The 16,099-nt window shown below is 44.9% G+C and overlaps 1 protein-coding gene across 1 annotated transcript in view; it reads left to right on the forward strand.

Moving 5' to 3' along the window:
- Positions 1 to 16,099, forward strand: part of LOC118357574 (pro-neuregulin-3, membrane-bound isoform-like) — a 275,876-nt gene that overhangs the window by 172,864 nt on the left and 86,913 nt on the right. The window contains exon 4 of the mRNA XM_035734822.2: positions 9,019 to 9,045. Coding sequence (XP_035590715.1) covers positions 9,019 to 9,045 — 27 coding nt within the window. The remainder of the gene's footprint in view (positions 1 to 9,018; positions 9,046 to 16,099) is intronic.

Here is a 16,099-nt window from a genome sequence, read left to right on the forward strand (position 1 = left end):
CAGCCTGCACAAAATAGTAAGGTGGTATTTGTTTATTATTGTTATTTGTGCTACTACTGCATGTTATAACCACAGCAAGTTGATCCCTACAATGGAGAATTCAACAAATCCATTGATTACGCTCAGTTCTCCCTCTCAAGTGCTCCTTCTCCAGGATTCTTTCAAATCAAGATTTGTTTGCTTTGCCTTATCATTAAATTAATAGATTGTTGTCATCGGTGCTATTGAAAATCAGATAGCTTTCTTATCTTTCAGTAAACTATTAGCCAACACTTCAAAGAAAAATTAAACGAAGTGTCATCTTGAAAGTTGACTTTTCTCTTCATTTTATTACCTTCTGAAAGGTGAATTCATCTCCCAGTGTCTGGTGGAAAGCAGACTGAACCAGGTTTTCCGCTGGGATTTTGCCTGTGCTTAGCTCTACTCCGTTTCTTTTTTATCCTGAAAAACTCTGCAGTCCTTAACCCTTTGATGTGTACAATCACATATTTGTGATCATTGTTGAGTGGTCCTTGCAGCGTACCATCACAAATATGTGATTGGAATATGTGATAGCAACAGAACGTCTGATGCAACAAACTTGTCTAAAGAGCATTGATATCTGAAAATCATCTAAACAAATATTTTGTTCTTATGGGAAATAAAGGTCTTCACAACTTTATTCCTCAATTTCACCTTTTATTGTAAAAGATAAATGCGAACTTCATAATCCAAAAATGACATGGAACACATCAACAGCCAAACTAATTTTATAAACTAGAAAAGAGATGCATAAAAAGAGATGCATGTCAGCTAAGCTAACAGCAGCTAAATTCTTTACGATGGCAGCCATGTTTGTTTATGTTTGACAAGCAACAACTCCCTTATCCCAGAATGCCATTCACTATAAGACGCAAATAAATCAAGTCAAAGATGGCTGCATCCATTGCTACTGCAGCATAAATACTGGAGGCTGAGACAGGAGGGGTCAGGAGACACTGTGGCCCCATCCAATGATAATGCCGGACAGGGCCAAACAGGAAGGATATAACCCCACCCACTTTGCCAAAGCACAGCCCCCACACCACTAGAGGGATATCTTCAACCACCAACTTACCATCCTGAGACAAGGCAGAGTATAGCCCACAAAGATCTCCGCCACGGCACAACCCAAGCGGGGGCGCCAACCCAGACAGGAAGATCACATCAGTGACTCAACCCACCTAAGTGACGCACCCCTCCTAGGGACGGCATGAAAGAGCACCAGTAAGCCAGTGACTCAGCCCCTGTAATAGGGTTAGAGGCAGAGAATCCTAGTGGAAAGAGAGGAACCGGCCAGGCAGAGACAGCAAGGGCGGTTCGTTGCTCCAGAGCCTTTCCGTTCACCTTCACACTTCTGGGCCAGACTACACTCAATCATACAAAACAACAACCATAGACTACGTCGACGCCCCACAAAACCCCAAGACAAAAAACACACCACATTAACCCATGTCACACCCTGGCCTGACCAAATATATAAAGAAAACACAAAATACTAAGACCTTAAAGGGCGTGACAGAAGATACAAAAATGCGGACTAGTCCGGATTACGCACCTCAAAACTAACTGAAGGGAGGGTCCGGGTGGGCGTCTGTCCATGGTGGCGGCTCCTCCTCTGGGACGTGGACCCCACTCCATAAATGTCTTAGTTCCTCTCCTTCGCGTCCTGGGATAGTCCAAAACCCCAAGACAAAAAACACACCGCCCCATGTCACACCATGGCCAAATATATAAAGTCCTCACCCAGAACCCCACTGGACTGAGGGGCAGCTCAAACCTTAGGAGGGTCCTGGTCTGAGGGGCAGCTCGGGACTGAGGGGCAGCTCAGGACTGAGGGGCAGTTCGGGACTGAGGGGCAGCTCGGGACTGAGGGGCAGCTCGGGACTGAGGCAGCTCGGGACTGAGGGGTAGCTCGGGACTGAGGGGTAGCTCGGGACTGAGGGGTAGCTCGGGACTGAGGGGAAGCTCGGGACTGAGGGGAAGCCCGGGACTGAGGGGAAGCCCGGGACTGAAGGGAAGCCCGGGACTGAGGGGTAGCCTGGGACTGAGGGGAAGCCCAGTACTGAGAGGAAGCCCAGTACTGAGAGGAAGCCCAGTACTGAGAGGAAGCTCAGGCATGTAGTTGGCTCCGGCAGATCCTGGCTGGCTGGCGGATCTGGAAGAGTCTGGTTGACTGGCAGATCTGGAAGATCATGGCTGACTGGCGGATCTAGCTGCTCTGGCTGCTCCATGCAGACTGGCATCTCTGGCTGCTCCATGTAGACTGGCAGCTCTGGCTGCTCTATGCAGACTGACAGCTCTGGCTGCTCTATGCAGACTGGCAGCTCCATGTAGACTGACAGCTCTGGCTGCTCCATGCAGACTGGCAGCTCTGGCTGCTCCATGTAGACTGACAGCTCTGGCTGCTCCATGCAGGCTGACAGCTCTGGCTGCTCCATGCAGACTGACAGCTCTGGCTGCTCCATGCAGACTGGCAGCTCTGGCTGCTCCATGCAGACTGACAGCTCAGGCTGCTCCATGCAGACTGACAGCTCAGGCTGTTCCATGCAGGCTGACAGCTCTGGCTGCTCCATGCAGACTGACATCTCTGGCTGCTCCATGCAGACTGACAGCTCAGGCTGCTCCATGCAGACTGACAGCTCTGGCTGCTCCATGCAGACTGGCAGCTCTGGCTGCTCCATGCAGTCTGGCAGCTCAGGCTGTCCCCCGAACAGGCAGGAGGCTCCGGCAGCGCTGTAGAGGAGGAAGGCTCTGGAAGCGCTGAACAGGCGGGAGACTCCGACAGCGTAGGAGAGGAGGAAAACGCTGGCTGCGCTGAACAGGTGGGAGGCTCCGACAGCGCTAGAGAGAAGGATGGCTCTGGCTGTGCTGTACAGGCGAGGCGCACTGAAGGCCTGGTGCGTGGTGCTGGAACTGGTGGTACTGGATCGAGGACACGCCCAGGAAGCCTGGTGCGGGGAGCTACCACCGGCGGACTGGTGTTTGGAGGTGGCTCTGGATAGACCGGACCGTGCAGGCGCACTGGAGCTCTTGAGCACAGAGCCTGCCCAACCTTACCTGGCTCGATGCCCACTCTAGCCCGGCCAATACGAAGCGCTGGTATGAACTGCACCGGGCTACGCACCCGCACTGGAAACACTGCGCTCCATAGCATAACACGGTGCCTGCCCGGTCTCTCTAGCCCCCCGGTAAGCACAGGGAGTTTGCGCAGGTCTCCTACCTGGCATAGCCATACTCCCTGTAAGCTCCCCCCAATACATTTTTGGGGCTGACTCTCAGACTTCCATCCGCTTCGTCGTGCTGCCTCTTCATACCAGCGCCTCTCCGCTTTGCCCGCCTCCAGTTCTTCCTTGGGGCGGCGATATTCTCCAGGCTGTGCCCATGGTCCTTTTCCGTCCAATATCTCCTCCCAAGTCCAGAAGTCATTTGATCGCTGCTCCTCACGATTAACAGGGGGAGTTGGCTCAGGTCTGAACCCTGACTCTGCCACACTCTCCCTGAGCCCCCCCCAATACATTTTTGGGGGTAACTTTCTGGTTTCTTTCTGCGCCGCCGTGTCTTTCTCTTCGACTCCATTCTCCTATAGCCCTCTTCGCACTGCTCCAGCGAATCCCAGGCGGGCTCCGGCACTCTCTCTGGGTCGCCCGCCCACCTGTCTATTTCCTCCCAAGTCGTATACTCTATACTCCTGCTGTCCATAACGTCCTCCCATGTCCATTCCTCCTTTCGCTGCTCCTGCTGTCGCTGCCTGTTACCACGCCGCTCGGTCCGGGTGTGGTGGATGATTCTGTAATGGCGTTTTTCTATCTCCTCCTCTGATGAAGAGGTAGAATAAGGATCGGACCAAAATGCAGCGTGGTGGTTACTCATGTTCTTTAATGACGAAAAGACGATACATAAAATAACTATATATATACAAAACAACAAACGGAACATGAAAACCTATACAGCCTGTCTGGTGAACACTAACACAGAGACAGGAACAATCACCCACGAAAACACTACCAGAATATGGCTGCCTAAATATGGTTCCCAATCAGAGACAACGAGAATCACCTGACTCTGATTGAGAACCGCCTCAGGCAGCCATAGACTACGTCGACGCCCCACAAAACCCCAAGACAAAAAACACACCACAATAACCCATGTCACACCCTGGCCTGACCAAATATATAAAGAAAACACAAAATACTAAGACCAAGGCGTGACAAAGCATGGATTAATATTTTTTGTACCGAAAGTTTCTGATTTTTGCAATGTTACGTAGATGGAAAAAAGCTGTCCTTGAAACAGTCTTGTTATGTTCGTCACAGAGAGATCAGGGTCCAGAGTAACACAAAGGTCCTTTACAGTTTTATTTGGGACGACTGTACAACCATTAAGATTAATTGTCAGATTCAACAGAAGACCTCTTTGTTTCTTGGGACCTAGAACAAGCATCTCTGTTTTGTCCGAGTTTAAAAGTAGAAAGTTTGCAGCCATCCACTTCCTAATGTCTTTAACACAGACTTCTAGCGAGCGCAATTTTGAGGCTTCAGCATGTTTTATTGAAATGTACAGCTGTGTGTCATCCGCATAGAAGTGAAAGTTAACACTATGTTTTCAAATGACATCCCCAAAAGGTCAAATATATAGTGAAAACAATAGTGGTCCTAAAATGGAACCTTGAGGAACACTGAAATTTACAATTGATTTGTCAGAGGACAAACCATTCACAGAGACAAACTGATATCTTTCCGACAGATAAGATCTAAACCAGGCCAGAACTTGTCCCTGTAGACCAATTTGGGTTTCCAATCTCTCCAAAAGAATATGGTGATCGATGGTATCAAAAGCAGCACTAAGGTCTAGGAGCACGAGAACAGATGCAGAGCCTCGGTCTGATGCCATTAAATGGTAATTTACCATTTGCATTCTCAGTGCTATGATGGGGTCTAAAACCAGACTGATGCATTTCGTATACTTTGTTTGTCTTCAGGAAGGCAGTGAGTTGCTGCGCAACAGCTTTTTCTAAAAGTTTCGAGAGGAATGGAAGATTCAATATAGGCCGATAGTTTTTTATATTTTCTGGGTCAAGGTTTGGCTTTTTCAAGAGAGGCTTTATTACTGCCACTTTTAGTGAGTTTGGTACACATCAGGTGGATGCAAATGAATTACTTAAAAATCATACAATGTGAATTTCTGGATTTTTGTTTTGGATTCCGTCTCTCACAGTTGAAGTGTACCTATGATTTTTAAAAAGTACAGACCTCTACATGCTTTGTAAGTAGGAAAACCTGCAAAATCGGCAGTACATCAAATATGTATTCTCCCCACTGTATATATATATATATAACACAGGGAAGTAACCCAAACAAAAGAGTGAGGTGTAAACCCCTAACCAATACACAGGATGAGACCCGTATTAACAAGAGCACAATAACACGTAGCACGAAAGCTGATGCAACAGAGCACAGGTACTCACAAGACCAGCGGACATGGGGACAATAATCGACAAGGACAATGGGGAACGGAGGGCACATATATACACATACTAATCAGGGGAAATGGAAACCAGGTGTGCGTAATGAGACAAGACAGTCTGGTTTTGGTGATAATGAATCCAATTCAGTGACGCCTAGAAGGCGGGTGACGTAGACCTCCGGAGCTGGTGAACCGAATGAGCAGCAGTACCAGGGGGATCCGTGACAACTGATCTTACATAATTGTTCTTTCAGTACCCACGGACCATTCAAACTGTTTGTAATTACAGAAATATATACTTTTGATGTCACCGTTTTGGCAGGAGGAATCTCTTTGTAACAAAGAGGTTTCATTCCCCTCTTGCAAAGCCCAAAGGCAGAGCTTCTACAAGGTATTTACAACCGTCATAAAACTACCAACTTCACCCCTCTCCCCCTATGCGGAGGGAGAGGGCGCTGTAGAGCGGTCCCACATAACCCGATCCTCCGGCTCTTCACAGGAGAGTCATGGCACCTGACATTCTTTCATTTTACTTTGCTTATTTGAGTTGTTCTTGACATAAAATGGACTTGTATTTTACCAAATAGGTCTATCTTCTGTTTACCACCCCTACCTTGTCACAACACAACCGATTGGCTCAAACGCAATAAGAAGGAAGAAATTCCACAAATGTACTTTTAAAAAGGCTGTCCTGTTGAAATGCATTCCAGGTAATTACCTCATGAAGCTGGTTGAGAGACTGCCAAGAGTGTGCAAATCTGTCATCAAGGCAAAGGGTGGCTACTTTGAAGAATCTCAAATCTAAAATATATTTTGATTTGTTTCACACTTTTTTGGTTACTACATGATTCCATTACATGATATGTGTTACGTCATAGTTTTGATGTCGTAAAAAAATTGTGAAAATAAAGAAAAACCCTTGAATGAGTAGGTGTGTCCAAACTTTTGACTGGCACTACATCAGTTATAGACTCTCACTAAAGTGTGCAACAAATGTAGCATCTTACAAGGCACGCCTCAAAATAGGTTAATGAGCCAGAAGCAACAATACCATGCACCCAGTAGTGCTCAAAAGTTTTAGGTGCTTTAAAAATACAGTGAGGTACCGTATTCTGTGGGGTTACAGTACCATTCAAAATACAGCCACTTCTTTACATGAATGTATTGTTAAACCAACATTTATTTGGAATTTAGGGAATAATTTACCAGTTAAACTCAATTCAAATGAAAAGCATTTTTTTACGAGTGCGAACAAGGGTGCTCACGTTGGAAATAGAATGCATATGAGTGAATGAGAGAAATCGGACAGGCCACATGAGCCAACTGCTTCATAGCCCTTCAAATTATAAAGCAAGTCTACGTTTCTCACGTCTACTGGTAAAATAAATAGAAAAATTGCGTTGGTTGTTAGTAGAACATGAATTGTTATGATCTTCCGTATTCTAAGTACACAAAAGATGTAGTTTAACATGTTTTGGGCTGTTTATCAGTCAAATAGGCTACATATTTGAAAACCATTGTACGATTTTGATCGGCATATAGTCAGGCTATGGCTGGAAAACATGAGGACTCCGATTTCAAGAGAGAATACTGTTTATGTAGAAGAACGAGACTTAGTTGTTTATAAACTACTTGGGTTTATTAGCTGCAACATCCTTGTGAGCTAGCAAAGAAACAACCTTTTAGCACAGCTCCAGTAGGACATCCAAGGTGAATCAAAAGGAACTCACAACAACTCCCTGGGGCTACATAGCGAACATATATAACTGTATATTATGTATTTTCATGACAATTGCTTTGGCATATGAATTGTAGTGCATGTTTAGTGCATGTGTAGTACATATGTAGTGCATGTGAATTGACACGCTGCTGTCATACGCAAATTTCACGCCATTTTAATTTTTTATTTTATTTTACCTTTATTTAACTAGGTAAGGCAGTTAAGACCAAATTATTATTTTCAATGACGGTCTTGGACCAAAGGGTTAACTGCCTTGTTCAGGGGCAGAACGACAGATGTTCACCTTGTAAACTCATGGATTTGCTTTTGCCACCTTTCGGTTACTAGTCCAACACTCTAACCACTAGTCTACCTGCTGCCCCATTGATGGGCTGCTCTCCATGTGATTTTGGCTCTGTACGCAATTTACAGTAAATAATTCATACAGCACTTTACTGTTAGTTTTATTGTATAATACTGTAAAAAAACAGTGTGTATATTCAATGTGTTTTAATTGTTTGGCCATTTTACATTTCGGCAACACTTTACATTAAAGGTACCCTTTATTGAGATAACTTTATTGTAAATTGTAACATACATTTATTTTCTGGGAAACAACGTATATTAAGGAACTATGACTAGTATGACATTGACACATTTTCCTGTGATACAGTCAAAATCCATCTAACAGACTTCTTTCATGCTGTCAGGGAGTTTTTCTTCTCTCTGTGACTGTGGCTACTAAATAATCTGTCACCAGGCCCTGCTAACCACATTCTACTTAAAAACCCAGACCACCTCTGTCAGAAAAGCAATTAAGTGTGAGGGTTCATTTGAATTTCAATGAGAATATATTACAGTGCCGTGAAAAGGGGGAGGAGGGCCACGTCAGGATGAAGGGAACACGAGTGCTCCTCTTTATCTATCACCCCAGCTCAGAGATTATTAGAAAATACTTGAATGCAGGGAGAGAGGGACGTGTGTGTGTGTGTGTGTGGTGTGTGTGTGTGTGTGTGTGTGTGTGTGTGTGTGTGTGTGTGTGTGTGTGTGTGTGTGTGTGTGTGTGTGTGTGTGTGTGTGTGTGTGTGTGTGTGTGTGTGTGTGTGTGTGTGTGTGTGTGTATTTACTGACAGTCTTGTGAACAGAAGAACTGGGGATAACTAACATTAATATTGAAATAAACATAAGGTTGGGGTCAGAGAAGTGGGGAACGAAAAATTATCGCTGGCTGGGATGAGAAAACTAAATCAAGGCCAGTACGGCGCAAATTTCAATCACATAACAAACCATGACATTGTCATCTTTCAATGACATTGGCATCTTTCATTGAAGACTTCACCTCCCCCTTCTCCCCACCCTTGACACTGGTTATGCTACTCAGCAACTATTTTTATACTAGTACCTACGTCACAATTAACCTCTGTCCACCCAAAACATCCCTATTTTGTGGACTTGGAACATGAAAGGCATTTTAGGTCTGTAAAGCCTATTGTCTGTCTCAATAACACTATTTATATGTTTGAAAAAAAGTTTTTTTTAAAGAAAATGGATTTTAGGGAGGTTCTAGTAATATAGCTGCAGTGCTCCAGTGGGTAAATCATGAGTGAGGGTTATGACTGTGTTTCATATAACGCTGTTCAATAATGCTGTATTGTCTTCCCACTCTCTTTCTCTCCCCCTTTCCTTCTCACTCTCCCCATCTCCATCTCTCTGTGTATATCGCTCTACCTTACTTTTTCTCCATCTCTTCCCCCTCTGTGTCTCTCTTTCTTTCTTTCTCCCTCTCTTATGCTCTGTGTCCTTGGATGGAGCAGCTGATGAACTGGGCATCAAGTTCATGGGTAAGGAAATGTTTAATTTGCATAGTAAATCACTCTTTTATTTTCTCTCGGCCAATCAGAAAAAAAGCTTTCACAAAACATACAATCCAGCAAAACTTTCTTAGCTCACCTTGGAAAATATGAATGTGCTCTGGTCACCATGGAAACACGGAGGAAGCAAATTAGATGTCTTCTATCAGCATGGAAGCGAGTATTGTGTGTGAGTGTGATGTACGGTCCTATAGGGCAACCAAAATAATTATCTCTGCAATGTGCTTGACTGTGTACATGTTTGCAAATGCATTGTCTATGTGGCATGTATGTGTGCGTGTTTGCAAGTGTTCTCCTGTGTGTGAATATATTCATTTATTTAAGATGGCATTTACCTTTACTACATCCCTGAAGTGTATTCTTCGCTGCACACTGAATACTCATTTAAATGGTTAGAAATGTCACATGGGCATGTACGCCATGTTTAATACAATAAAGCTATACCCTACATTCCAAACCAACTCCTAGCCCCTCAAATCAAATCAAATGTATTTATATAACCCTTCTTACATCAGCTGATATCTCAAATTGCTGTACAGAAATCCAGCCAAAAAACCCAAACAGCAAGCAATGAAGGTGTAGAAGCACGGTGGCTAGGAAAAACTCCCTAGAAAGGCCAAAACCTAGGGAGGAACCTAGAGAGGAACCTAGAGAGGAACTGGGTGGCCAGTCCTCTTCTGGCTGTGCCGGGTGGATATTATAACAGAACATGGACAAGATGTTCAAATGTTCATAAATGACCAGCATGGTCAAATAATAATAATCACAGTAGTTGTCAAGGGTGCAACAGGTCAGCTCCTCAAGAGTAAATGGCAGTTGGCTTTTCATAGCCGATCATTAAGAGTATCTCTACCACTCTTGCTTTCTCTAGAGATTTGAAAACAGCAGGTCCGGGACAGGTAGCACGTCCGGTGAACAGGTCAGGGTTCCATAGCCGCAGGCAGAACAGTTGAAAATGGAGCAGCATGGCCAGGTGGACAGCAAGGATTCATCATGCCAGGTAGTCCTGTGTCATGGTCCTAGGTCCTCTGAGAGAGAAAGAGAAAGAAAGAAAGAAAGAAAGAAAGAAAGAAAGAAAGAAAGAAATAAAGAAAGAAAGAAAGAAAGAAAGAAAGAAAGAAAGAAAGAAAGAAAGAAAGAAAGAGAATTAGAGAGAGTATACTTAAATTCACACAGGACACCGGATAAGACAGGAGAAATACTCCAGATATAACAGACTCTCCCTAGCCCCCCGACACAAACTACTGCAGCATAAATACTGGAGGCTGAGACAGGAAGTGTCAGTGAGTTGCAACAGCTTTTTCAAAAAACTTTGAGAGTAACGGGAGACTCGATATAGGCCGATAGTTTTTTATATTTCTGGGTCAAGGTTTGGCTTTTTCAAGAGAGGCTTTATTTCTGCCATTTTTAGTGAGGTTGGTACACATCCAGTGGATAGAGATGTTTATTATGTTCAACATAGGAGGGCCAAGCACAGGAAGCAGCTCTTTCAGTAGTTTAGATGGAATAGGGTCCAGAATGCAGCTTGAAGGTTTAGAGTCCATGATTATTTTCATCATTGTGTCAAGAGATATAGTACTAAAATACCTGAGTGTCTCCCTTGATCCTATGTCCTGGCAGAGTTGTGCAGACTCGGGACAACTGAGTTTTGGAGGAATACGCAGATTTAAAGAGGAGTCCGTAATTTGCTTTCCAATGATCATGATCTTTTCCTTAGAGAACTTCATGAATGTATTACTGCTGAAGTGAAAGCCATCCTCGCTTAGTTAGCTTTGCGACAGTATCAAAAATGCATTTTGGATTGTTCTTATTTTCCTCAATTAATTTGGAAAAACAGGATGATCGAGCAGCAGTGAGGGCTCTTCGATACTGCACGGAACTGTCTTTCCAAGCTAGTCGGAAGCATTCCAGTTTGGTGTGGCACCATTTCTGTTCCAATTTTCTGGAAACTTGCTTCAGAGCTCGGGTATTTTCTGTATACCAGGGAGCTAGTTTCTTATGACAAACGTTTTTATGGGTGCGACTGCATCTAGGGTATTGCACAAGGTTAAATTGAGTTCCTCAGTTAGATGGTCAACTGATTTTTGTCCTCTGTCCTCATTGGGTTGGCAGAGGGAGTCTGGAAGGTCTTCAATTAATCTTTGGGTTGTCTGAGAATTTATAGCACGACTTTTGATGATCCTTGGTTGGGGATTGAGCAGATTATGTGCTGCGATTGCAAACATAATAAAATGGTGGTCCGATAGTCCAGGATTATGAGGAAAAACATGAACCTGTTGCGACGAGCCATCCGGGATCCGGGATCGTGAATACAGCCTCAAGCTAATTACCATAACGCAACGTTAACTATTCATGAAAATCGCAAATGAAATGAAATCAATATGCTAGCTCTCAAGCTTAGCCTTTTGTTAACAACACTGTCATCTCAGATTTTCAAAAAGATGCTTCTCAACCATAGCAAAACAAGCATTTGTGTAACAGTATTGATAGCTATTGATAGCTAGCGTAGCATTTAGCGTTAGCATTCAGCAGGCAACATTTTCACAAAAACCAGAATAGCATTCAATTAAAATCATTTACCTTTGAAGAACTTCGGATGTTTTCAATGAGGAGACTCAGTTAGATAGCAAATGTTCAGTTTTTCCTGAAAGATTATTTGTTTAGGACAAATCGCTCCGTTTTCTGCGTCACGTTTAGCTACGAAAAAAACCTGTATCCAGGATTGTGTAAATCTATCCGCAAGCTCATTAGCATAACACAACGTTAACTATTAATGAAAATCGCAAATGAAATGAAATCAATATGCTAGCTCTCAAGCTTAGCCTTTTGTTAACAACACTGTCATCTCAGATTTTCAAAAAGATGCTTCTCAACCATAGCAAAACAAGCATTTGTGTAACAGTATTGATAGCTATTGATAGCTAGTGTAGCATTTAGCGTTAGCATTCAGCAGGCAACATTTTCACAAAAACCAGAAAAGCATTCAAATAAAATAATTTACCTTTGAAGAACTTCGGATGTTTTCAATGAGGAGACTCATTAAAAGATTATTTGTATAGGAGAAATCGCTCCGTTTGGTACATCACGTTTGGCTACCAAAACAAAACGAAAATTCAGTCATCAAAACGCCAAACTTTTTTCCAAATTAACTCCATAATATCGACTGAGACATGGCAAACGTTGTTTAGAATCAATCCTCAAGGTGTTTTTCACATATCTCTTCAATGATATATCGTTCGTGGAAGTGTGCTTTCCCCTCTGAATCCCATGGGAAAATGCCTGCAGCTGAAGATTACGCACCAATTTAGACAAAGGACACCGGGCGGACACCTGGTAAATGTAGTCTCTTATGGCCAATCTTCCAATGATATGCCTAAAAACACGTCACAATGCTGCAGACTTCTTGGGGAAACGACAGAAAGGGCAGGCTCATTCCTGGCGCATTCACAGCCATATAAGGAGACAATGGAAAACAGAGCCTCAAAAATTCTGCTCATTTCCTGTTTGAAGTTTCATCTTGGTTTCGCCTGTAGCATCAGTTCTGTGGCACTCACAGATAATATCTTTGCAGTTTTGGAAACGTCAGAGTGTTTTCTTTCCAAAGCTGTCAATTATATGCATAGTCGAGCATCTTTTTGCGACAAAATATTGCGCTTAAAACAGGCACGTTTTTTAATCCAATAATGAAATAGCGCCCCCATAGGTTGAAGAGGTTAAGATCCACAACATTTATTCCATGGGACAAAACTAGTTCCAGAGTATGACTGTGGCATTGAGTAGGTCCAGAGACATGTTGGACAAAACCCACTGAGTCGATGATGGCTCCGAAAGCCTTTTGGAGTGGGTCTGTGGACTTTTCCATGTGAATATTAAAGTCATAAAAATGTGAATATTATCTGCTTCGTCCGATAGGAATTCAGGGAACTAAGTGAGGAACGCTGTATATGGCCCATGAGGCCTGTAAACTGTAGCTATAAAACGTGATTGAGTAGGCTGCATAGATTTCATGACTAGAAACTCAAAATACGAAAACATTTTTTTTTTTTTGTAAATTGAAATTTGATATCGGAAATGTTAGCAACACCTCCGCCTTTGCAGGATGCACGGGAGATATGGTCACTAGTGTAACCAGGAGGTGAGGCCTCATTTAACACAGCAAATTCATCAGGCTTAAGCCATGTATCAGTCAGGCCAATTACATCCAGATTATGATCAGTTCATTGACTATAACTGCCTTGGAAGTGAGGGAACTAACATTAGGTAGCCCTATTTTGAGATGTGAGTTATCACAATCTCTTTCAATAATGGCAAGAATGGAGGAGGTCTTTATTCCAGTGAGATTTCTAAGGTGAACACCGCCATGTTTAGTTTTGCCCAACCTAGGTCGAGGTCTCAATGGGGATAGCTGAGCTGACTACACTGACTGTGCTAGTGGCAGACTCCACTAAGCTGGCAGGCTGGCTAACAGCCTGCTGCCTGGCCTGCACCCCATTTCATTGTGGAGCTAGGGGAGTTAGAGCCCTGTCTATGTTCGTAGATAAGATAAGAGCACCCCTCCAGCTAGGATGGAGTCCGTCACTCCTCTTCGTGGGTGAGTCCCCGAAAGAGGCCAATTATCTACAAATTCTATCTTTTGGTAGGGGCAGAAAACAGTTTTCAACCAGCGATTGAGTTGTGAAACTGCTGTAGAGCTCATCACTCCCCCTAACTGGGAGGGGGCCAGAGACACCCCTATTGCCTATAGCCACTTGAGTAGATGTGTAAGCAATATAGGGGTAGCTCCATTTTTCCATCTTGTCACAATATTGCTTATGTAACAGATGCACATTCAAATTGCTAGCTTTTTGTTAGCGTAATTGGCCAAGACGTTGTAAAAAAGTAAACTCACATTTTATTTGTCACGTGCCGGTGAAATGCTTACTTTCAAACCCCTAAATATTACGTATACGCTGGGAATCAGAAAGCAGGTGCAGAAGGTGAGTTACAAAAGCACAAACATGTGAAGAGTACTGAATGTGAGAGACAATCACTAACCCCTAAGGTTGATGAACACAGAGGGCTAAATAAAGGGGAATAATCCGGAAAGTGATGAAGTTCATGTCTGCCTAATGATGAGGCGCATGTGTGCCAGGTGTGTGTAATCATGGGTTGCCAGGACCGGTGATTAGTAAACCAGCGACGTCGAGCACCGGGGTGGTGGAGCAGGAGTAGACGTGATAGTACCCCCCCAACGTGCGGCTCCAGCCTTACGACGTCACCGGCCAGAGGGATGGCCCCGAGGGCGAGGAGCAGGCCGGTCCAGACCGAGAAGGTGGAAATCTCGAATGGTGTTGGGATCTAGAATGCATCCACAGGAACCCAACACCGCTCCCCTGGACCGTACCCCTCCCAGTCCACCAGGTACTTGTAGTCGAAAATATTGTGAAATCCGGTAGTTAGTGGGGAGCTGTAAATGGTATGTTACCTCATTGACTTTGAAAGGTCCCACAAACCGAGGGCTCAGCTTCCGGCAGGGCAGGTGGAGCAGGAGGTTCCTGGTGGAGAGCCAGACGCAATCACCAGAATGGAACATGGGAGCCTCACTGTGGTGGCTGTCCGCCTGCTCCTTCTGTCATGGGTGGCTTGTTGGAGCTTCACTTGGGATGCATTACAAACCTCCTCTGTGCACCGGAATCACTCGTCCACTGCAGGGTCTTTGGTCTGGCTCGGGGTCCATGGGGCCAGGGCCGGCTGGTACCCCAGAATGCACTGGAAGCGAGACAGCCCTGTGGAGGAGTGACGAAGTGAGTTATTGGTGTATTCCGCCCAGGGAAGGAACCGGGTCCACTAGCCCTGCCGGTTCTGACAGGGACTCCTAAGGAACCTCCCAGCTCCTGGTTCATCCTCTCCACATGCCCGTTGGACCGAGGCTGGTCCCTGGAAGGGAAGCTGACCGTGACACCCAGCTTCTACATACCCATGACGTGAATTGGGGGTCACGGTCGGAGATGACGTTATCCGGAAGGCCATAGAGCCATAGTGCTCCACATGCTAGAACAGTGCCTCAGCGACCTGGATAGCGGTAGAGAGACCAGAAAGAAGGATAAAACGACAGGATTTAGAAAATCGTCCCAGAAAACCATAATAGTAGTGTAACCATCAGAAGAGGGGAGATCAGTGATGAAATCAATGGACAGATGAGACCATGGTTGCTGTGGCACGGGAAGGAGTTCGTGCCGGGAAGATTTGGACTGGGTACATATGGAACATGAGATTACATAATGGTCGATATCCTGTGCCAAGGTGGGCCACCAGTACTTCTCTGAGAGGAATTGGGTGGTGCGGGTGATTCCTGGATGTCCAGCGGCGAGGGATGTGTGTGCCCAGGTCAACAGCAGATTTCTAACCCCCAAGGAAACGTAGATGGTTTCTGGAGGGCAGGTAACAGGAGCAGGTTCCATCTCCAGAGCCTTGCAGATGTCCACAACTACGTCCCAAAACACGGGGCAAATGATATAGGAGAATTGATTGATGGGCTGGTGGGCACTCACAATACTCTCAACCGGTGTGGAACCACAGTATACAGGGAAGCAGGTCGTCTGACATCCTGGACCCCAGGTAGTGATTTTTGTGCTCGACCATGATGGGGTTGTGACGTTGGAGCCATTTGAGGCCGAGGATTACCTTGTGTACAGGTGCTTGGACAGGAAAAGGAGAACAGATATGATGTTAAGTTCAGGGAGGAGGCGAGGGCCTGGTCGATAAAGTTCCCAGTGGCACTTGTGTCTACTAGAGCTGTGGAGACAACACTTGAGGGACAGCCAGCCAGTGAAATAGGAACCATAAAAGGTTTGTCGGAAAACAATGATAATGGAATAAACACGCCTACCCTGGAAGACGGAAGATCACAGGGCCGCCCCTCTGCTCCAGTAGACCCCGGATTAGGGTGCACCGGACACTGCTGAAGCTGGTTCCGCTCCTGGTCGCAGTAGGGACAGAGCCCCAGCTGTCTCCGGTGAACCTTCATGGGTCTATGCTCTGTCTC

Source organism: Oncorhynchus keta, chromosome 24, assembly GCF_023373465.1.
Source record: "Oncorhynchus keta strain PuntledgeMale-10-30-2019 chromosome 24, Oket_V2, whole genome shotgun sequence".
Lineage (NCBI taxonomy): Eukaryota > Metazoa > Chordata > Actinopteri > Salmoniformes > Salmonidae > Oncorhynchus > Oncorhynchus keta.